Source organism: Heterocephalus glaber, unplaced genomic scaffold (assembly GCF_053883595.1).
Source record: "Heterocephalus glaber isolate CG9 unplaced genomic scaffold, H.glaber_assembly_v1.0 deba00001594, whole genome shotgun sequence".
NCBI classification, from domain to species: domain Eukaryota; kingdom Metazoa; phylum Chordata; class Mammalia; order Rodentia; family Bathyergidae; genus Heterocephalus; species Heterocephalus glaber.
Genome location: NW_028258369.1, coordinates 6,228,309 through 6,252,654, shown reverse-complemented (window position 1 = coordinate 6,252,654; position 24,346 = coordinate 6,228,309). Strand labels below are relative to the sequence as shown.

The window sequence follows — 24,346 nt, the reverse complement described above, 5'->3', positions numbered from 1 at the left end:
TTCAAGTAGACTTGAGCTACGCAGACACATATGGATGACAGTGAAGGGACTGAAAGGAAGAATGACTAAACAGATGAGGAAACTTTCCACCTTCAAGGAAACTCAGGTGAAAGACGACAACTGTTTTCAGAACAGTAAGTGGAAGTTAGGAGGAGGAGTTTCAGCCAATGTAAGAAAAAGCACTGTAATTAAAATTGTCATGTGGGCCCGGGGATTTAGCTCAGTGGTTTCGCCGCCTGCTGCACAAGTGCAAGGACCTGAGTTCGGTCCCCAGTACCAAAAAAAAAAAAAAACAAAACCCAATATATAAAATTGTCATGAAAACTGATGGTCATTGCATCATTATTTGTAAGTGCACAAAAACTAGAATAACTCAAACTATCAGTAAGACACTGGTTGAATAAACTCTGGTACATACCATATGCAGTCATTAAAAAGAATGAGGTTTATCCATATTCACTGACACAGATGTTCAAAATGCTAAATGGGACAAACTGCAGAACGGCACACATAATACTCTCAAAAATAAAAAATGGGCATTTTTACATAGTTGGCAGCATATGTAGGGGAAAAAAATCTGTACACATGTACAACATAAGCTGTTGGGGACTTGCCCTTCTTCAATTCTGTATAGATCAGTATTGAGGGTTTTTATAGGGACAATAACCCTCGTCTGCAATCAGTGAAAAGGCTATGGGCACATATTTCCCCCAAATCAGGGACTACTGGCCTGCAGAGTCAGCAGGTCTGCCACTGGAGGTGGTCCGAGTGTGAACGCCTATCAGGAGGAGCACTGGGGGGATTGCAGCATGCCAGGGAGAACTAAGTTGGATGACCGGTCGTGGCCTTCCACCTGCCAACCTACACATCAGCAGATCCTGGCAAGCTGGTCCAGGGGTCACTTCCCAGCCTTTCATTTTACACCCAGTCTTCTGGTTCCTTTGTCCTCTCCTTTTTCATTCTATTGTGCTCCTTTAAAATCTGGCTTCCAAAGAGTTTACAAGAGTCATTCCAACCCTATATAAAAGTCCAAATCAAAGTTACATATCTTTATCCAATTCGTTCTACCTCTAAGCCCCCAATAATCGAAGCTGTGGCTTTTCAGACAGCTGACTGTTCCATCAAAGATCTTCCAACCAAAGAAATATAGCTATTTCTCTCTACCAAGGCTAGTACTTAAACTACTCTGCCCTTTTTCCAAAGCTACTTATTGCTGTAATGTTCCTCTAAAACTACACAATACATAAGCATAACCAATTTATAACAGAAAATTGTATTAATTTGAATTAATGAATTATATTTAAATTGAATTAATATGTCTGGTACTACCAATTAAAGTAATTACAGATACACTCTGCTTTAAAATAAAAAGCATAAGCCTGAAACCTGTGTGAATGGGATTACTTAAAATGCATTAAGGAAGGGAGCTGTCCAAAAAGAAATGTGTGGCTCATCTTTTCATAAAGAAGGCATTTCTCCCATCATACATTCCTCACAGGACAGTGTTATCAGGTGCTCTTCAAAAGAAAGCTATGGAAAGAAAAACATTTTTTTTCATGTTCTGAATCACTTTCTTTCACAGGAATAGAAATGCTGTTTTGTTTTAAAACTCAGATCATTTTTCTTGCTTTGATACTTTAAAAATTTATACTACAGAAAAGCATTTTTTCTTATTCTGAAAATACTAGAAAGCATGTATTGCTTCTTAAATACGGTGGTGTGAAATTTTAAATGGGTCATTTCCTCCTTTAAATTTCTTTCAATGTAACTGTGTGTACATATATGTATATGGTTAGCAAAAGAGGAAATGTGAGAAATGATTTAATATTAAGGTTAGTTTCTATCAACATGTAAGTAGGACTAACTAGCCTTTACCACTGGGAAAAAATTCTGTTTCTCCATTCATAGTCAAAATGTTACATAATCCATGCATTAAACACTTAAGTTTTAAAGACAACTTGCATATACCAAGGGTCCTCAACCTCTGGGTCACACACTGGTATCATCTGTGGCCTGTTAGGAACTGAGCCGCATCATCTGTGTTTAGAGCCGCTCCATCACTCACTCTACTAAGTTCCACCTCTTGTCAGATCAGCAGCAGCTTTAGATTCCTACAGGAGCAAAAGCCCTACTGTGAACCGCACCTGCAAAGGGTCTACGGTGCTCTCAAATCTTGAAACAAGACCATCTACCCCTGCTGCTCCAAATTCCCCTGGTGCCAAAAAGGTTGGGAACTGCTGGTATACACCATCCTTAATTTTGAGAGAATTAAAATGTAAGTTGCAATGTAATTAAAATATTTTTTAAAAATTTTTTTGTAATTAAAATATTATTTCCATAGAGCTTACTACCGTCATTTGGTTAAAAATCTAGAATTTTAGAAGATCTAAAACTGGCTAAAGTCTAAAATTATTTTTAGACTTTGAATTGGATGGCCTTTGACCATCCAATTTAATATATTAGCAGCTGTTTCACTTGCTACACTCTTAAATCCTGAAAGGATTTTAAAAATGCCCAATATACTTAAACCAAAGGAACAAAATGGGTATTAGTTTATCCATCTGTCTGTGTGTGTTGGGGTGGGAAAACAAGCCTGAACTCAAGATCCCAGATTTTAGGCTGGCACTCTCCCCAAGTCACTGTATACAGATTTTCTCCGCTATGAAAGAGCTGGGTGCACGCCCGTAACCCAGGTGTTTGGGAAGCTGAGGTAAGAGGATCAAAAGTTTGAGCCCAGTGTGGGAAACTCAGCAAGACCCCATCTCCAAAAATAAAGAGGTGCTGGGCATGGTGGCACACGCCTGTAATCCCACTGTAATCCCAGTTCGGGAGGCCAACCTGGGCTCCATAGTGAGTTCAAGGCCAGCCTAAACTACATAGTGAGACCCTGTCTCAAAAACAAATAAATAAATAGGGGATTTAGCTCGGTGGTTCCGCCGCCTGCTTTGCAAGTGCAAGGTCCCGAGTTCGATCCCTGGTACCAAAAAACAAATAAATAAATAAAAAAAATAAAAAGGACTTTGGATGCAACTCAGTGGTAGAGGGTCTGCCTAGCGTACCATACAGAAGTCCCTTAGTCCAACCCCAGTACTGCAAAAATTAAACAATCGAGGTTAGTTGCATGAACATATACCTATCTGGCCTCTTCTACATCCAAAAAAGGCTACTGCAACTTTACAATTAGGAGCATAAGTAAATATATGAAAGATTGAGTCCTACTAATCAGTTTTGTCATCTCTTCTCCACTATGATCTAGCTTCTCAAGAGAGCTATCCAGAAACAAAGTAGTTACTTGCACGGAGCTTTAATGCTAAAACAAATTATGTCTTTGGGAACCATAGCTATTTTGATATAATTTTCACTCACAGTAAAATGTGGAATGGTCATTATATATTGTATTGTAAAACTACCCTGATATAGGAAATCTTTATAAAATCATGCTCAGGGGACTGGGGTTATAGCTCAGTGGGAGAGTGCTTCCCTAGCATGTACAAAGGCCTGGGTTCAATCTCCAGCAAAACACACACACACACACACACACACACACACACACACAGGCACACGTACCCATGCTTACAACTGAAGCTTACATTGTTTTATGTGTGAGGCAAACGTACCACAACACTATGGAAACCACTCCCTTATACTGTTTTATGTATTATTATTTTAAAAAGCTAAGTACAAAATAAATTCAATTAGTCCCCATGTCCTGAAAAATCAAGTCAATGGCCAGGATAAGGCTAAGAAAAAAAAAGTCAGTCCATCCTGAGTGCAAATCCTTCTAGTGACACTGTAATTAGTCTCCCTATGTATTGGAGGGGACTGGTCCAGGGCCTCCTGTGAGCACTCATCTCTTATCCAAAATGACCTAAGATTTGCATTTCACTCACACATGCTCTCATATAATTTAAATCATCTCTGTATTACTTATAATACCTAATTCAGAGGAAATGCCATGTAAACAGTAGTTACACTATTATTCTTAGGAAATAACAGCAAGAAAACAAAAAGGAAATAATAGCAAGAAAAAATGGCACAATTTTTGCAGGGGGAATATTTTCAATCCAAGATTGGCTGAATCTGGGGGTGCAGAATCCGAAGAATGGGAGGGCCAACTATACAGTTAAATGGTAAAGACAAATTTTCCTAAGAATTTATCTTCCCCTCTCTAGGCAGCCAAGAGTGAAGTACTAAAATGAACTCCAGAAGTAAAGTGAGCAGGGCAACTGGGTGCAAGGAGAGGCACCCTCAACAAACTTCAAAGAGTTCCAACACAATTTGGTAAGTTCTCTATCCCTTCAATTGGTCTCTAGAGTAAAAAAAAAAAAAATAGCTAATTAAAAAATAACTTTTTAGGAAGTTGAATTTCCTTCCATTTTCAGTGGAAAAGAGCACTGTTACAAAGTAAATACCACATGGTGGCACAAGCCTGTAATCCCAGCACTTGGGAGGCTGAGGCAGGATGACTGCCGTGAGTTCAAGGCCAGCCTGAACTACACAGTGAGACCCTGTCTCAAAAAAAACAAAGAGAGAGAGAGAGAGAGAGAACACCAATGCACAAGCCTAAAGGGTAGCAAAAGATTTAAGACCGCCTTTCTTATCTGATTATACTAGTATTTAGACAGCACAACTAAATTCTAGGATTCACAACCTATGAGGGATTTTTCTTATTTATAGAAATATTTTCCACTGTGTAAATATTTGTAAAGTATAAAGTATTTATAAAGTATATGGTAGAGCAGGAAAGCCAAATAAAAGGTTTAATCCTAAAACTAACTTTTAAATGAACAATGCTATGGCAGGGCCACCCACATGCTAGGCAAATGCTGAACCAGCGCTATACCCCTAAACCTCTCTCATTCTCTTCATTTTCTATCATTTGCTTTCTTTTCCCCCCTCCCATTTATTAAAAAGTTTTCCTCCTACATGTAAACATAGCTGTCTCTATTTCATGCCTTCCTTTTTAATTTCCAATTCTCCTATGCTTTTGCTTTCATCTTTCTTATTAAAAGAAAAATCAGCAAGTCAGACTGAGTATTTAAACTCCTGGTTTCAACAGTCCTGTCTGCTTAGTACACCCCACTACGATACTGTCTTTTCCGGAGCTCTAACAGTGCCTAGATTTGTTACTCTTCAGCAACCTGTGGACCTACAAGTCAAAGACACTCTAAATCTAGACATAAAATGCAGATGACTTCAGAGGAGAACACCTTGAGGGATTTTTTTTTTTTTTTTTTTGGTACCAGGGATTGAACTCGGGACCTTGCGCTTGCAAGGCAGGCAGCAGAACCACTGAGCTAAATCCCCAGCCCTTGAGGGATTTTTAAAGAACTGCACCTGTGTTAATTACAATCATCCAAGCCCATGGGGTCTGAGAGGAGGGGTCAGCAAAAAGGAGACAGATGTAGAAAAAGACATTAACTGAGAAAGTGCACTTAACCCACTGACCTAGTTTCCAACAGAAAACCTATTCATCTGTGTTTTCACTCCAAGGGGCAAGTGAGCCGAGTTAATTTAAACTATTTCTTTTTTTAAAAATTTAAACAATTTCAAAATCGAATGGATAAATACTATTTAATATCTGAAGGAGATTTTTAAACTTTTTGAAAGGCAAGTTTATCAGAATTTTTTTTTCTTTTGGTACCGAGGATTGAACTAGGGACCTTGTGCTTGCAAAGCAGGCGATGGAACCTCTGAGCTAAATTCCCAGCCTGGCCCCAGAATTTCGAATCAAATTTTACATTTTCTTTTTAAAAGAAATTTTGCTATCAAACATAGTAATACTTACATTTTTCATGTACTTCTACAACTGCATTAGAGGGAAATTTCCAATTATTTCTCTATATTCATCGGGCTCTAGCTGAAATCATTAGATGTAAACAAACTTTTAAAAATTTCACCAGGCATGGTGATGCACGTCTGTAACCCCGGCTCTCGGGAGGCTGAGACAGGAGGATCACCATGAGTTCAAGGCCAGCCTGGGCTACATAGTGAGTTCAAGGCCAACCTGAACTACATAGCAAGACCCTGTCTCAAAAAACCAATAATAATAATAAAATTAAAAAGAATTTTTGTCTAAACTGCTAACACTGTAGCTAATGGGGTGGTTGCTGGACAGTTTTGCATCAGGCATGTGCTAGATTAGTCAAAACATGCTCCAGTGCATAAGTGAGGGAATTCTGGAGGAGCACACAGCATCTACACTTTACTACATGGGTTGTGCCTCAATCAGAATACCACACCACCCAAGCATGAGATTCAGGCTAATAAATGTCCTATATGTCGAAAGCCACTGTAAATGCTATACAGATCAACTATGCTGATAGAGAAAATATTTGGAAGGTCAGTGTTTGGTGAAGAACAATTCTAAAAGCTCCTACATTCTAAATAAGGTATACTTTGAATAATTAGGTTGTCATCTTTGAATTCTATTAGTTTCTACGAGTCTGCAATGCCTTACTCCCATTTTAAAATGTAGCTTTAAAATTCCACTCCTTAAAAAATATTTTTTAAAATGTTAGAAAGCTTTTCTGAAACAATAATTTTTACTCTGAGCCTTACTTTTCACTAATAATGAAGTTACCTTTTTCAGCTATCAAATTTATCTAAAAGTAGTAAATATTCTTAAAATAAATTTATCAAATGCAGATATAATTCATTAAATCCAAATATATTCTCACTGAAAGAAAATTGCCATTATATTACAAGTTCAATAGATACAAATGATACATAGTGGCCTTTTCTCATTACAATATTAGCTTTGCCTTTTGGGGGAGGGGATACTGCAGATTAAAGCCAGGGCCTTCCCACTGAACCACATCTTCAGCTCTTTATGATTTTTTGAGATGGGAGTCTCACTAAATTGCCCAGGCCTCAAACTTGCAATGCTCCTGCCTCAACCTCCCAGAAAGCTAGGATTACAAACTGAGCCCTGGTTTAATCTTGCTTCTTAAAAATTACAAGGGTTGGGCTGGGGATATAGCTCAGTGGTACAGAGCCCGCCTGGCAAGCTTGAGGCCCTGAGTTTGATTCCCAGTACCAAAAAAAACAAAAAATTACAGGGACTGGCTGGGCATGGCAGCACACCCTTGTTTTTGTTTTGGTACCAGGGATCGAACTCAGGACCTTTCACTTTCAAGGCAGGTGGCAGAACCACTGAGCTAAATCCCCGGCCTGGCACCACATGCTGGTAATCTCAGCATTAGGGAGGCTGCTTCCAGTTCTAGGACAGCCTTGGCTACGTAGTGAGTTCAAGGCCAGTCTGAACTACATAGTGAGACCCTATCTCAAAAAAAAGAAAAAAAGCTACAGGGGCTGGTGATGTACCTCCCTGGTAAAGCATATGCCTCACATGCTCAGGGGCCTGGGTTCAATATCCAGCACCACCCCCCAATTTTTTTTTTTTTGGTACTGGGGATCGAACTCAGGACCTTGCACTTGCCAGGCAGGCACAGCGCCACTGAACTAAATCCCCGGCCCCCAAATTTTTAAAATAAACATTATATTGTATAAATCCAATTTTGGGGTGAAACAGTGAATTACATTTAACAGATTAAGAAAAAAAGCACACTATGGAGTCTGAGTATCATGAGCTACTTTATAAAACAAAATATTTACAATAAGCACAATGGACTTAAAGCAAAATACATCTATATAATCTACTTCCTTAATAAAACAGCCAATAAAAAAATCAACCATAAAATCCTAAATACAAAGCTGAACTAATCTGCTTTTGCTTTATAGGATTTCAAATAGATTTTTTCTGGTGGAAATTGAGACTTGATGATTATGATTTTGAAGTTAATTTACATATTAATACAATTTCTAAGGGAATCATTAGTATTCTGAGTCTTTATCTTATACATATTTATGACACTGAAGATGCACTGGGTTCAAAAATATTCCAATGTCATTTTACTAAAAAACCAACACAAGGGTATTTTAATAAGTTAACAATTGTGCTAAAAATTAGATCTTTTACAAAAAAATTAAATTTTTTTATGCACAAAAAGGTAAAATGTGCATTGTCAAATACACATTTACTTCCTGAAATGTTTTCAATAAATAATTGCTTTTTAAAAAGTGAAAGACCAAACAGAGCATAGTTTAAAGTATTTAAACCATCACTGAAATTCAGAATAACAAATGTCAGGCCTTACCTCTGTTACCATATGCAAAGACCACCAGAGCTAATGAAAATACACCTTATAGATATTTGCATAAGCAAAAGTAGAAATTATAGTCTAGTTTTAAAGCTGGGAGACAGTCATGGTGGCACATGCCTATAATCCCAGCATTCTGGAAGGCTGAGTCAGGAAGATCACAAGTTGAAGCCCAGCATGGGCAACTTAGGGAGATCCTGTCTCAAAAAAATAAAGGGCCAGGATTTAGCTCAGTGGTGCTGCTGCCTGCCTCGAAAGTGCAAGGTCCTGAGTTTGATCCCCAGTACCAAAACAAAAAACAAAAAGCAAAAAGAAAGAAAGAAAGAAAGAAGGGCTGAGGATGGAGCTCAGTGTGAAGGCCCTGGCTTTGTAAGATCTTCACATTTTCAGATGTTTGATTATACAGTGAAAACCCCAGAATCATGTTTCTCTTAGTGTGTTTTACTCATGCAAACATGTTAGAATTTCCACAACTCTGTAACAACTTCTAAATGACCCAAGCTAGGTCAATGGTCAACAGCATGCTTTCTGCATATTAGGGTCCCCTCCCTAGTAGAGTAGCTGTAACAGGAAGTCCCTTGGCTGGGAAGCAAGTAGACTTAGCCAGGTTCCAGTTGGCGGGACAGTGCTAGTTCTGGAATAAGATTCCTAACCTTTCTGAGTCTGTTTTCTTTTTTCTTTTTTTTTTTTTGGGGGGGGTACCGGGGATCAAACTCTGGTCCTTGCACTTGCACAGCAGGCGCAAAACCACTGAGCTAAATCCCCGGCCCTGAGGCTGTTTTCTTATCTATAAAGTGAGGATAACACGTAGATTCTTATCTATGTGTAGAGCACTTAGTACACAACCTGTCATGTACATCTATATGTGCATACATATACACACATATTACAGCATGTGTATATGTGTGTGTGTTTATGAATATGTGTATATGTATATATAGCATTTGGATAAATATTATCACTGCCTCTAAGAAACCCAGGAAATCTGAAAACCTTGGTATCTGGTGATGGTCCCACAAAGTATTCAATACAAAAGTTAAGGTAATGTTTTCAGCTGAGGAGAAAAACTAGTAGAGGGCTACAGGGAAAGATAGAATAAACACTAGAATACACATGTGAAGGAACCCAAAGATCTCAGCACACCTAGAAGATATGATTCAGGTTCCTGGAATCAGTGGGGGCTCTTCCTTGAGGAGACACAAAATGTCCCTTTTCCCTTCTCTACGAAGCCACTGCTCAGATCTGGTAGGTACTACTACAGGAAGAATGAAAACTTCCATAGGTTCCATTAGTTTTGTACAGTTGCTTTTGATTTTCCTGAGGCCAGAGAAAGGATCCTGATGCTATACTCATTAACAGTTATCTTCATCTACCACTCCACAGAATCCATAGGTTGCTGAGATCTTGGTTAAATATGCGAGGGGGCTGTTTATAGTACACATATTCAAAGAGTTTCTAATAAATTAGCTTTCTTCATTTTAGAGCAGTACTATGCAATAGAAATATAATCTGAGCCACAAACACAAGCCAAAGATGCAATTTGCATTTTCTAGTCAGGCATGGTGGTTCACACTTGTAATCCCACCACTTGGGAAGCTGAGGCAAGGGGATTAACAGTTCAAGGCCAGTCTAGGGTACATAGCCAGACTTGTCTCAAAAAAACAAAAACCAAGCTGGGTGTAGTAGACCACACCTGTAATCCCAGCACTCTGGAGGCTGAGGCAGGAGGATCACAAGTTGGAGCCCAGCCTGGGCCACTTAGCAATTTAGTGAGACCCTGTCTCAAAAGAAAAACTAAAAAAGGGCTAGAGATGTAGCTTAGTCCAAAGACCTTAGGTTCAATCCTCAGTACAAAAACAACCAAAAATAAAAAACCAAAAACACATTTTCTAGCAGCACATTTTAAAAAGTAAAAAGACAAAACTGATGTTGAGACAGGGTCTCACAATTTAGTCCGGGCTGCCTGTGAACTTACTATGTACCCTAGGCTGGCCTTGAACTCTCAGCCATTCTCCTGCCTCAGCTTCCTGAGGCCTGGGATTACAGGCCTACACCACCGTGCCCAGCTAACAAAGGTGATTTTAACAATACACTTAACTTACTATATCCAAAATGTTTTCAACACATAACCATCATAAAAATTAATGAAGGCTGGGGGTGTAGCTCAGTGGTAGACTGCTCCCCCTAGCATGCTAAGGCCCTGGGTTCAATTCCCAGCAACACACACACACACACACACACACACACACACACACAAACTGAGGTAATTTACAACTCTTTTGTCATCTTCGTCTTTGATATCTCAATTAAGACTAGCTACATTTCAAGTGTTGAGTACCCAGAAGTGGCACTGTACTGAAGAGCACAGCACAGTTCTAGAGTCTAGATACACACAGTTTTGGTGGGGTTGTGTATATGTATTAGTGCTGGAATTGAACCCAGGGCTTCGGCACATGCTAAAGATACACCCCCAACCCCCATACTGGTTTTGTTGTTTGGAGGCAAGGCCTCACAATACAGTCCAGGGTGGCTTAAATTCACTATGCAGGCCACACTAGCCTTGAACTTGTGCTCCTCTTGCCTCAGCCTCCCAACCACACTGATTTTTTTTTTTCTAAGAAGGAATCTTTCAGTTTTGACACTTTTAGCTAGTTTTAACTCCAGTACACTGAAGCATTCTCAAGTTTCAAGGGAAGGAAAATACAAAAGAAAAAAAAGAAAAATATATTTTTAGAAAGGGAGGGAAATTTTATGACTAAAACCTAACACAGAATAGTACTGTATTAATAAAATTCTTGATGATTTTAGCCATACAATTGGGTTACTTGACCTTATGATACCAAAAGAACGGTGATTTCTAAGGTTTTGTTTTTGTTTTTTGGTACCAGGGATGGAACTCGGGACTTTGCTCTTGTGAGGCAGGCGGCGGCACCACTGAGTTAAATCCCCAGCCCTGGTGATTTCTAAGTTTGATCAGAGTTACTAAGTGGTTTTCCAAGCTTTTATCCGGCATTACAACATTTTCCTATAATTATTCCTGAAAATCACAATGCTAAAAAGCAGATGTTAACACAAATTAAAGAGAATTGAGGAACTAAGTTAATACCAACATAAGAAAATAATCAGATACATCCAGACTATGGGATACACTAAAACAATGGGTGGTCTGGTCTTTCTAAAAAAAAAAATGGAAAGACTATTCTAGATTAAGAAAGTTTAGACAGACAACAGCTAAACGCAATGCATAAACCTTGACAAGGTTCTAGTAGATTTGGGGGATAGCTGGAGAACTGTGAATATGGATTGGTTCTTTGATGATAGGTCTATTAATTTTCCTAGGTGGAGTAGTACTGAGGGAAAAGTCCCTATTCTTTGGAGAAGTACATTAAGAAAAAAAAAAAAGAAGAAGTGCATTAAGCATTTAGGAGTGAGGTATCTTTTTTTAATTTATTTTTATTTTTTTTTTGGTACCGGGGATCGAACTCAGGACCTTGCACTTGCCAGACAGGTGCCGGAACCACTGAGCTAAATCCCTGGCCCAGGAGTGAGGTATCTTGAAGTTAACTACTTATTTCCAAAGGTTATAAAGTAAATATAGTGTTACCTCGGTTCACAAACTTAACTCTCTCCATCATTCTGATCACAAACTGAACTGGACCAGAATCAAATCAAATTTCCCCATCAGGTCAATGTTGAATCTAAACATTGAATTTGATTCGGTTCTCATCCAACTCAGTTTGTGATCAGAATTCTGAAAAGAACTGAGTTCATGAACCAAGGCATCACTGTATGTCAAATGTAACAGCTCTAATGGCGCTCATTATACTATTCATTCAACTTTCTGCACGTTTGAAAATCCTCATGATTAATGGGAAAGGGGAGATTAAAAAAAAAGACTCTGGCCAGGATTTAGCTCAGTGGTTCCGCCTGCCTTGAAAACGCAAGGACCCAAGTTCGATCCCCGTTACCAAAAAAAAAAAAAAACCACTCTGAATGTGCTATGAAAATGCTGATAAATCCTTGTCCATGAATATCAGCTATGAAAACATCTTTTGATGGGGGGGGGGGGCAAAAAGTACAAAAAAGAATGAGGAAAAAATAAAAGAAAAAAAAGACATTAGCCAGGCACAGTGGCACACACCTGTAATATCCCAACCACTCAGGAAACTGAGGCAGGAAGATGGCAAGTTCAAGCTGTCTGGGCAACTTAGCAAGACCCTGTATCAAAAAATTAAAAAGGCCTGGGGCTATAGCTCAGTATGCAAGCCCTGGGTTCAATCCCCAGTATCAGTAAACAAAAACAAAAGTTGGAACTGGGAAAATTAGAAAAGGAACTGGATATTACATAACATTAAGGATTCTGTTAATTTCATTAGGTGTGACAAGAGTGTTACAGTTATGTAGGATAATATCCTTTACTCTTGGGAGATGCTTGCTAAAGAAAGGGATAATGTCTACAATTTAAAATGGTTTAGCCAAAATAAGAAACAAAAACAAATTACACACAAAGGCTACACACCCTCTACCTGTAATCTAGTAAATGTGGCAAAATGTCAGTGACTATTAACCTATATGCTATGTTTATACATGATCATTCTACTATTTCAGCTTTTTTATGTTTAGAAAGTCTCATAATAGCAAGTTTAAAACATGTTAAAGCTAAAAAGTGCCTAATAACATCCCATTTTTCTATATTTCACCAAGTAGGATTACAACACAAACCAAACTTTTCCTCATGTAGATCTCACTAAAAAAGGACCAGCACAGATGCAACATGTCTTTTATGTCTATGTCTCTCTAGGGCCATGCATATATTAACATGGATGTTGATTGTGTGTTTTTGGGAGGGTTTTTGGGGGGTTTTTTTGGGGGGGGGTACTGGGGATCAAACTCAGGACCTTGCGCTTTCGAGGTAGGTGGCGGAACCACTGAGCTAAATCCCCGGCCCTAAAATGGATGTTAAAAAAGAAAAAGAAGGGCCGAAGATTTAGCTCAGTGGTGCCGTGCCTGCTTCACAAGTGCAAGGTCCCGAGTTCAATCCCCAGTACCAGAAAAAAACAAAAAAAGAAAAATAGATGGACTCTTATTTTCTTTTTTCTTCCCCCAGTGGTAGAGATCAAACCCAGGTCCACATGCATGCTAGGCAAGCACTTCACCACTGAGCTATAACCCCAGCCCCAGGTTTTATCTTCAAGGAGTTCAAAAGAGTACTGTATAATGTAAAATACCCTCAATTCTTACTTTCCAACCAATTTTTCCCTATTTATTTGGTTTCTGGAGTCTTACTTCTAGAGATAGGGCCTAAAATCTGCCTTAATGGTTCTCAACATTTAGAAAGCCATAGATTCCTTTGATAAAACTTAAATCACACACTGTATTAAGGCAGGAATCACTGGATCTCTTCCACTTATCTTACCAGTATTAATGAAGTAAAACCAAAACATTTATTGTATAATACAACAAATTGAAAGAGTTCTCTGTGACTAGGTCCTTATTAAATTTTCCTAAGACATTAATTCCAGGAGGAACCCTTCATGTTTTGTAACTTCCAACATCTGGCCAATGGTAATAACTACCTCCTATGCTTTAGATGTCAAAAGAATCCATCAGCAGGTTCAACTGATACTTTCTACAATTTACAAGATTACCTGATAGTATTAACTTTTAGCCACTGTCACTATTGCCTACCTTGAACTGATAATTGGAATATACAAAGGCTCTGCAGCTCAGCACTTACAAATCACTTACTGCTATTAGTTACCCATCATACTGTCCCACAAAGGGCAACTTTTATTTTCCATTTCATGAATACGTCCATCTAGATGCAAGTTGGAGGGGTTTTGTTTTAGTAGTGGGAAAGAATTTGCATTTAATATATTAAAAACAAAACAGGATTCCCCAAGGAAAGAGAGCAATAAAAGCAATAGTAAGGAAAAATATCAAAACATAAGAGACATAGTTCACATTGTTTATATGGGGCTGATTCTCACTGAACAAAAGGAAATTAAGAAATGTATTCCTTAGTTTCAATTATTCCTTTCTTATCAATATATTCTGAGAGCAAAGATAAAAGCCCATGAAAATGAGTTTCCTATTAAAAGTATAATATGACACTTCATAGCATTTCGGAGGGAAAAAAAAAAAAAAACATGCCAAGCTGCTCAATGTTATTCAAAGGTGCAAATTTGTTTATTTTTCAAACGGCATAAACAACCTTCCTTTGAAAATACATTTTCATCACCAGGTCTGATATCTAAAGCTGAGGAACTGTTTAACATGAAAGGTGTCGACCAAGCTTTGTGCGCTTTCTAGAAAGAAGAAAAGATGCAAGAGGTAAACAGAGCCCCAGAGGTAACCATGTGATTAGAAACCAATTAAGTTAAGCAATTACTGAAACTGCTCTCCTTTGAGCAGGAAAGGTTCACAACTGAGAGTCTGATATAAAAATGAAAATGCTTACATACAAAAAGGTCAACGCTATTTTGAAGAATGACTATTTTTAAGTGAGAACTATTCATATGGTAAAATGTACACAGGGATGTTTGATCAATGTAGATAAAGGATTTATAGTCTACTTGTTTAGAAATGCCAAGATGATGTTTTTAGACATAACATGGTTTCATGGTTAAATTTAGTTAGTATTCACAGTGAAACAGGGAAGGAAACAGAACTAGGTGAGAATAGGGAAGAAAATTACTAGCATGGCCTATTGGTTTTCAAGAGCTATTCTGTGTGTCTTTACTACATTTTATTTTATTTTATTTATTTTTGATACTGGGGATCGAACTCAGGACCTTGCACTTGCCAGCTGGGCACAGAACCACTGAGGTAAATCCCCGGCCCCCTTACTACATTTTAGAGAAAAAAGAAACCGTATTATTCCATACCATGCAGAACTGTACAACTCCTCAATGCCAATTCCAGCATGTATTACTTAAATTAATTTTCAAAAATAGTTAAGATAGGGGCCGGGGATTTAGCTCAGTGGTTTCGCCGCCTGCTGCACAAGCGCAAGGACCCGAGTTCGATCCCCGGTACCAAAAAAAAAAAAAAAAATAGTTAAGATGACCCAGTTCAGATTTAATTACTTTTTCAAAAGAAAAGCTGAAGAGGGGCCAGGGATTTAGCTCAGTGGTGATGCCACCTGCCTCCCAAGCACAAGGTCCCGAGTTCAATCCCCAATACCAAAAAAAAAAAAAAAAAAAGGCTGAAGAAAACTGGTAATATTTTGCATTAAATAATTATGATTCAGCTTTAAGAGTACTTTGAAGATGAAACTATTCTACCTACCTGGTTCATCTTTGACTCACAAAAATCTATTTTAAAAAGCCTAAAAGCACAAGCTCCAACAAAATCAGGCTTCTTGTATATAAAATATTCTTATCAACTACTCATTCCTTTCTTGCTCCTGACTGGCAATCTTATGTCATGCCTTAACTAAATAAGTCCAACAGCCTGTCTACTGCTTTCAAAGGCACTAACCTTCTCAAAAACACTGGATGGGGTCATCAAACAAAACCTGATGTTCTGAATGATGGTATCGGTATGTCTCCAGCGTCTTCTGTCATGCCGCAGCCAAGACTGCACAGCCTCGTACAGCTCTATCTCTGGGAACCTGCTCAGATGATCATTATCCAAATAAGACATGAGCTTCTCAAAGCTCAGATAGGACAAGAAGTCAGGCCTGGACATGAGTGGCACAAAGTTGTCTAGGAGAAAGGCATCCAGCTTCTCCCTGACTCCCTCGATGTTTACACCAAAATCATCTAAGAGTCTCATAATTTCTGCACAATTTTCTAAGCAGATTTTCGCTAATAGAAAAGAGCAGCAGAACTTCACCACTTCTATAAGTTGAACATACATGGCAGCCTGAAGAATCTCATGAACAGTATTCATACTCAGTTCTATAGTTCCATAGTACATAAATTGAAGGACATGGCTGAAGCCAGTAGCAGTTAGACCTTTTAAATGAATTTTGTCCTGATCTCGTTCTCTCATGTCTGCAGTAAACATAATTCTGAAGTAATCACTCTGGGTGGCCAAAAGTGCTTTATGGGCCTGGAACTGATGATCTTCAATAACCAGAGTGACATCAAGAAGCAATCCCTCTTCATACAGTGCTCTGAACCCAGCAGAGACACTGGTGTCATGGATGGAGGAACAGAATCCTTCCACGTCCCCTGCCATGAATCACCTGAAAAAAAGCAACCAAAGAAAATGGTGTTAATCATTTCCACCCATTCAGAAGACAACACTGACTAAAGAGTTTTAACAATTTTTATAATTATCCCAATTCCACTGCCCAAGTAAGTCCTAAATGCACAAAACCCTTGGAAGAAGGCAACCTTGATGTTTTCAGACTAATGTTTTTGGCTTCCGTAACTGGGGTAAAGAATCTATTAAATATATTATTTATCAAACACTGGTGGTAAATTGCTAACTTACAAACAATACATGCCTACCCCATTGTCTTTACAGTGTTTGCTGTGTATAAACATATTTCAAAATTAGCAACACAAAAAGGATTTCACAGCCAAATATTAGGAGAAAAAAAGAAAAATAAAACAGAAATTACACCAGAACGTACATCTGAAAACTAGAAATAATAATAATCAGATAAATATGCCAATTTGTACATACAAAGTTTTCTAGTTTTTCTTTTTCTGCAGGGGGCAGGGTTGAGACAGGGTCTGGCTACATAGTTCAGGCTGGCCTTGAACTCACTATGTAGCCCAGACTGTCCTGGAATTCAGGCAATCCTCCTGCCTCCCCCTCCCTAGAAGTGGGATTACAGCTGTGCACCACCATGCCTGGCTAAGGTTTTTCTTTTTTGTTGTTTTGTTTTTGTTTTTTTGAGACAGGGTCTCACTGTGTAGTTCAGGCGATCCTCAAACTCAGTGATCCTCCTGTCTCAGCCTCCTGAGTGCTGGGATCATAGGCATGTAGCACTACACATAGCTATTCTAGCCTTATTAATAAAAACTTAGAAAGTAGCCAGGCACAGTGGTATACACCTGCAGCCCCAGCTACTCAGGAGCCTGAAGCAGATGACAGTTGGAGCCCAGGAGCTCAGGGACCGTCTGGGGGGAAAAAAATGTTCAAAAATCCAACAACAGGGCTGGAGGTGTAGCTCAGTGGTAAAGCACTTGGCCTGGCATGCATGAGGCCCTGGGTTCTATCCTCAGTATCACACAAAAAAAGAAAATCCAACAATAGATTATTAAATAAATATGGTGCAGTTCTATGATGAATTACCGTAATTAAAAATGATAGCAGTAATCTACCTATTCTAATATCCAAAGGATATTTATTAAATGGTGTTTTTTTTTTTTTTTTGGTACCGGGGATCGAACTCGGGTCCTTCCACTTGCCAGGCAGGTGGTGAAAGCACTGAGCTAAATCCCAGGCCCTAAATGGTGTTTTTTAAAAAGCAGAATGCCATATACAAATATATCTTGAAAAATTAAACACATATATATTTGCTTAAATGAGAAAACGTCTTAAGAATAGATACCAAAATGATGTCCCTGAGAAATTGGATTTTTCACTCTTTACTTACCTGATTAACCTTATTCTTAAAAACAATGAAGATGTGTTTTTATACTTAAAACATAAATATGTAATAAATAAATAAATATGTAATTTTAGAGGAAATTAAACCAATCTTCAAGTATCAGGAAAACAAAGCTAAAATGGTAGAATTAAAATTAGATCTAGGGCTGGGGCTAGTTCAGTGATAGAGAGCGTGCTCAGCATGCAGGAGGCCCTGTATTCAATCCCCAGCACTGCAAAATAAATAAGATCCAACCAAAGCAGAATAAACTAATGCAGTCTATTTTGACTGTTTATGAAGCAAAACAATTTTCTCTTTTCACACCAGAAAACCTCCCCACCACCGCATGTGTACTGTTCTTAACCTGAATCCTCACACAGCTTCTGGCTTCCTCGGTGACCCTGCTTCCACTTCTGAGAGGCCTCCTAACCCGTTCCTCCCACGGTGCCCTGTGGAACCCTGCTTCAATGCATACATACATACCCCTGCATGCTCATGCTGCTCCACAAAATTCCCTCCTCATCCTGATTACGGTCACAGCTGCCAGGCTTCCTGCTTCCTACTCCTATTCTGGACCTTACAGACCTAACTTTCTAAACCTTCTCTTAGGTTTCTACTCTCCTTTTTATAAAACCTGATCTTTCAGTCAGCAAAACTGCATCTTCGGTTACCCCTTGTCACTTATATACACACTTTGCAGTCAATCACTGGCTCCCATTTGCTGACTGTCACCTGGCTAAATCATATTCATCTATTCAATGTCTGTCAAAGATAATCCATTTAAAAACCAAATCAGGGCCGGGGATTTAGCTCAGTGGTTCCGGCACCTGCCTGGCAAGTGCAAGGTCCTGTGTTCGATCCCCGATACCAGGAAAAAAAATAATAAAAAAATAAAAATAAAAAAATAAAAACCAAATCAAAGCTGGGCATGGTGATGCACTCTGGGAGGCAGAGGCAGGAAGATCACAAATTTGAGCCTAGCCTGGGCAACTTAGCAAGACTCTGTCTCAAAATTAAAAGTTTAAAAACAGGTCCATAGATGTAGTTCAGTTCAAAGGGCCTAGGTTCAATCCCTAGTACAAAAATAAAAAAAGCTTGGTAATAGGAAAAAAATCTGAAAGGATAATAAGCCAGAAATACTTAAAATGGTTATCATATGGACTATGGTTAGAATGCAGCAGTACAGGGCACTTGCCTAGCTTGTGGGAGGCCCTTACTTTGATACCAAACACTGTAAAAAAAAAAAAAAGTTATCTTGGTATGGTTGAGTATCAGGTAGCTTTTATTTCTCCTTATCTGCAATGAAAGTATATTATTGCTTTTTTAAAAGCCTATACACAATCTAAAAAAGTCCCAATTCCAATGGCACTTCCTAGTCCCTCCTTCCTTGAGCCCTTCTGTGGCATGGCTTACACCCTTGGCTCACAGCTCACTCTCAGCCCCATGACCTTGTTCTGATTTTCTTCCTAATCTTAGGCTACTCATTTCTCAGTCTCCTTCATGGGCTCATTTTTCTTGAACTACCCTTTAAACAGTGTTGTCACCTTGGATTCTGTCCTTGCCCCTTTTCTCATAGAAACATTAATTCTCATATAAACAATTAAGGGAATATTAAGACCTATTTTCATCAATACCTTGATAATCTGTAATGCTGAATCAATTTACCTAGCATATACTTTTTCCAGGGGCCCTATTCAGGGACAATCCCATTTTGGGATCTCAAAATCAACACATCTAAATAGAACCCTAATTCTGTCCTCCTCTAGTTTTTTAAATTTTATATTCTTCATTTTATCAAGAGACATTCTAGATGCCTCTTCAGTCCCATTTGTCTATCAACCTACCTTTCAGTCCTACTGATTCTACCACCTTAAATGTTCACTTATCTAAGACAGCAAAGTATGCACAAGATGAAATTAACATCAAAAATTTTACTAGTTTCCATTAATAAAAAAGTATGTAATGTTGGCTAGTTGTGATGGTGTATACCTGTAGTCCCAGGTACTCAGGAGGCTGAGACAGGAGGATCACTAGAGCCCAGGACCTCAAAATCTGAGTGATATACCAAGACCTCATCTCAAAAAAAGAAAAGAACTGCCTGGTATAGTGATGCATATCTGTAACCCCAGCAGCCATCAGGAGGCGGAGGCAGGATGATATTGAAAGTTCAAAGCCAGCCTTGGCTACACAGCAATAAGTTGTCTCTAAAAAATTTTTTTAAAACTATTAATTTTGGAAAGGTAGACCATAAGAGGGTTTAATCTAAAATTTTGGGAAAAATATATTTTATGCCAGACACAGTGGTGCACACCTGTAATTTCAGCTACTTGGGAAGTTAAGGCAGGAAGATCCCAAGTTCCAAGACAGCCTGGGAAACTCAAGGAAGCAATGTCATCAAACTTGGGACCTCGCACTTATAAGACTGGCGCTGGAACCACTGAGCTAAATCCCCCACCCTCTTCTTTTTTTTTTTTTTTTTTTTTTTTTTGGTACCGGGGATCAAACTCAAGACCTTGCACTTTCAAGGCAGGGCACCACTGAGCTACATCCCCGGCCCTCAGGGGATGTAGCTCAGTGGTAGAGGGGCCCTGCATTCAATCTCCAATACCACAAAACAAGTGTGTATGTGTCTGTGTGTGTGTGTCAATATATTAAAATGAGTAAGAAACAGAGATGTGATCAAAACTATGGTGAATGCAGCTACCAACAGAAAGGCATGGATCTTCACACAAGGGGTGTGTTGAAATAAAATACAAGGGGTGGGACGGGGAATTTAGCTCAGTGGTTCCGGGGCCTGCCTTGCAAACACAAGGTCCCAAGTTTGATCCCCGGTACCAAAAAAAAAAAAAAAAATACAAGGGGTACACTGAACCCTAGTAACAGTGTGTGTGACATGTTTCAGCTTGTTTGGTAGTCAGTTGTGAGCTATGGTTGAGAAAAGGTGTGTTTTAAAGTATCCCATAAATCATAGATCATGAATAATGAATTAACATGAAATTTTGTCAATTTCATGCCACTTCAGATTCTAACTTTTTAAGAAATACCATCAGGGCCGGGGATTCAGCTTAGTCGTTCCATCACCTGCCTCCTAAGGGCAAGGTCCCAAGTTCGATCCCTGGCACCAAAAAAAAAGAAAAAGAAAAGAAATATCAGCACAGGAAATGAAACTTGGGTCTATGGTTATGATCCTGAGACCAAGGTTCAGAGTTCTCCATGCAAAGTGGTCAGCTCTCCTCATGTGAAAAAAACAGAGTTTATACTAAGGAACACTACAGTGAACTCTGAATATCATAAGGGTTTATTAAAATGTTTAAGAAACAATGTGCATAAAAAACAGCATGACAGGGCCAGAGATTTAGCTCAGTGGTGCCGCCACCTGTCTCATAAGTACAAGGTCCTGAGTTCGATCCCTGGTACCAAAAAAAAAAAAAAAAAAAACAACCAGCAAGACAAATAGGCCAATATTCCCTGGATCTAGCACTGTGTGACTTTCTGGCTCTTCCCCAAAGTCAAAATGACACGACAGGTAAATGTTTTTCATTGATCTAAGACATCAAGGCAGCCATAACAGCACAACTAAAGACACTCACAAAAGAAGACTTCTAGAACTGCTTCAAAAAGTGGCAAGAATGATGAGAACAGTATGTTCAAAATGAAGGGAGAGGGTATTTTGAGGGGAATTAATTGCAATGTGGCTTTTACTGTAAACTTTTTTTTTTCAATTTAAACATTCACCATGTCATATATAAAGCCAGATGTGGTAGCACATGCCTGTAATCCCAGCACTCTGAGAGGCTGAGGCAGGAGGATCACAAGTTCAAGCGTAGCCTAGGCAATTTAGCTAGATCCGGCCTCCAAGTTAAAAAAAAAAAAGTGGGCTGGAGATGTAGCTCACTGCAATAGCCCTGGATGCAATCTCTAGTATCACACACACACAAAAAGAAATATATAAATATTTTTAAATGCATATGTGTATATATCAGATATATATAAAACATATACAAGACAATGTAATAATGCTTGTCAGAGCTACTTTACAGATACATTCAAAGTAAGCTATCAATTTGGTCTTGTTTATCCAAATTTTTTCTGATATTGAGAACTGAATCCAGTGACTTCACATAGCTACATCCCCTATTCTTTTTTAATTTTGAGACAAGGTCTCACTAAGTAGCTAAGTTGCCCAGGCTGCTTACATTCTTAAATTCTCCCCTTTTTGCTATTAATAGTTGATTTCTCCTACTTATAACCAAGGGTTCTATCTAACAGTTGTGGAACAGAAGTATCTTTAAGGTACTTAAACACTGTTGGTTTTCTTTCTGCATCTGTAAAGCTGAGAGCATCAGACATGATTTTGAAACTTTGAGTCATAAAATTCTCATTTATTCTCTTACTTTTTTATATGATTTTACAGATAGGCAATGTACTTATATGAATATACAACATAAACAAACTATAGCTATTTTTAAAATCTTACCAATGAGCTGGGCGTGGTGGCACATGCCTGTAATCTCAACACTCTGGGAGGCTGAGGCAGGAGAATCCCAAATTCAAGCCCACCCTGGGCAACTTAGTGAGACCCTGTCTTGAAATCAAAAATAAAAAAGAGCTGGGGATGTAGCTCAGTGCGAAGGCCTTCAGTTCAATCCCCAATATCACAAAGAGGAAAAAAAAAGTCTTACCAATGCATTCATCAAATTTACCTGATCTAAATTGACTTCCATAAGTAATTTGTGGTAGCTGGGGCATATGCAGTAACTTCTACCTGAAAAAGCTTAGTGCACCTATCAATAAGACTAACAGCTTTAGAGCAGCAGCAGGGTTTTCCTTTTTCTACGGTAAACATGTAAGGAAGCAGAAAACAAAGAAATGCTCAGTGGTTAGCTGGCCACCATGGAAAGAAGCAGTGAGTTAGGGTACAGGTCTGCAGTCAGGTGCCAGGGACTAAATCTTGGTTCTACTTTTATTAGCTCTGTGATGTTGGAGCAAACTCTTTAGACTCTCTGGGCCCTAATGTCCTCATCTATAAAAAGAAGGTACTAACATTAATAGAATCTAGTTCATAGGTTGCAAGAATTAAATAAATGAGTACATGTAAAGCACTTAGCACTGTGCATGGCCCCTAAGTATATAATAATTTTAGGGCTTATCATTTCACCCCCTTCTCCTTGGTGCGACTGGAATCCAAATAGTAAACCTGAGCCTTAAATTTGGGAGTTAAATAATAAACCTGACCCAGTTAACTTCAGAGAAACCATTCTCCCCAGCAATAGCATTTCTAACCAAAGCCCACATTCTCAAGACCCAGATCAACTCTTAACTTCACAGATGAAGACACAAAGGTTCACAAGTGAAGTGACTTTATTCAAAGTCACACAACTAGTTAGAAATAGAGTTAAAGGCCTTGAGGTGTAGCTCAGCAGTAGAGCACTTGCCTAGTATGCGTGAGGCCCTGGATTTAATCCCCAGCACTGGGAAAAAAGAAAAAAAAAAAAAGAACCAGGTGCCGTGATGGACGCCTATAATCACAGCCACTCTGGAGGATGAGGCAGAATCCCAAGTTCAAGGACAGCCTTAGCATTTAGCAAAACTCTAGTCTCAAAATTTTAAAAATTAAAAGGGCTGAAGCTATAGCTCAGCAGTAGAGTATCCCTGGGCATCCCCAGTATCATAAAAAAGGAGAAAGAGGGTGGGAGATTTAGCTCAGTGGTTTCACCGCCTGCTGTGCAAGCAAAAGGACCTGAGTTTGATCCCCAGTACCAAGAAAAAAAAAAGGAGAAAGGAACAGAGTTAAGACTAGAATTTGATTTGTAAAATATACAAAAGTAGTATGGCTGCAAAGAGCAAATCCTCTGAAATCTGAATGTTTACTAGTATTTACCACTTGTGTGACTGAGGAATTTTGTTAACCTTCTGATCTTGATTTCCACTCATATATTAGGATTAACTAAAGACTAATTTTACTGAGTTGGGTGGTGACTAAATTAATGCAAGTTAAATATCTAGCCCAGAGCAAAGAACCCTACCAGAGGTCAATCTTTCATACAACTCCTACCTAATGCTCTTGAACACCCAAAAGCCCAGAGGGACTCGACACCCTTCCATCTCTTCTGCACACATCCCACACTTCCCTGGGGGCATCACAATGCAGGTGTATAGGCGATCCAGAGATGTACTCAATGTCCAAAACTCTGGACATTGTCTTGCGATGGCATTGTTCTCCATTTTTTCTTATCATGCAAGTATAATTTTTTAGCTTTACTAATGTACTCCTTAGGCTTTTTTGCCCTAACCAGAATTACTCTATTATTTATGTCGTTTTGAAAGCCACTAGCCACGAGGCTCTAGATCACTAGGAATGAGGCTGGTGTGCAAATTGAAATGTGCTTTAAGTATAAAATAAACACAAGAGTTTGAAGGCTTTGTACAGAAAAGAATGTATAACTATCTCATAAATTTTATACTGATTATATGTTGAAATATTTTGGAAATAATTTTATAGGTCAAATAAAATATATTAAAATTAATCTCACCTGTTTGTATTTTTCCAATTGTAGCTATGAGAAAACTTAAAATACATATGTGGCTTGCATTAAAATCTACTGGACAGCACAATCTATAACATCAATGT

General features: G+C 38.6%; 1 protein-coding gene across 9 annotated transcripts in view; it reads right to left on the bottom strand.

Annotated features, from left to right (window-relative positions):
- Klhl15 (kelch like family member 15) overlaps positions 1 to 24,346 on the bottom strand; it is a 102,161-nt gene that overhangs the window by 15,341 nt on the left and 62,474 nt on the right. For 7 of the 9 annotated variants that reach the window (XM_087193621.1, XM_087193620.1, XM_087193622.1 and 4 more), the window contains one exon: positions 15,645 to 16,356. In XM_087193621.1, the coding sequence (XP_087049747.1) occupies positions 15,645 to 16,349 (705 nt within the window). In that variant the 5' untranslated portion in view covers positions 16,350 to 16,356. Of the gene's footprint in view, positions 1 to 15,644; positions 16,357 to 22,192; position 24,346 lie in introns of those variants that run through there. The other 2 variants (XM_087193619.1, XM_013068311.3) reach the window with 2 other exon arrangements.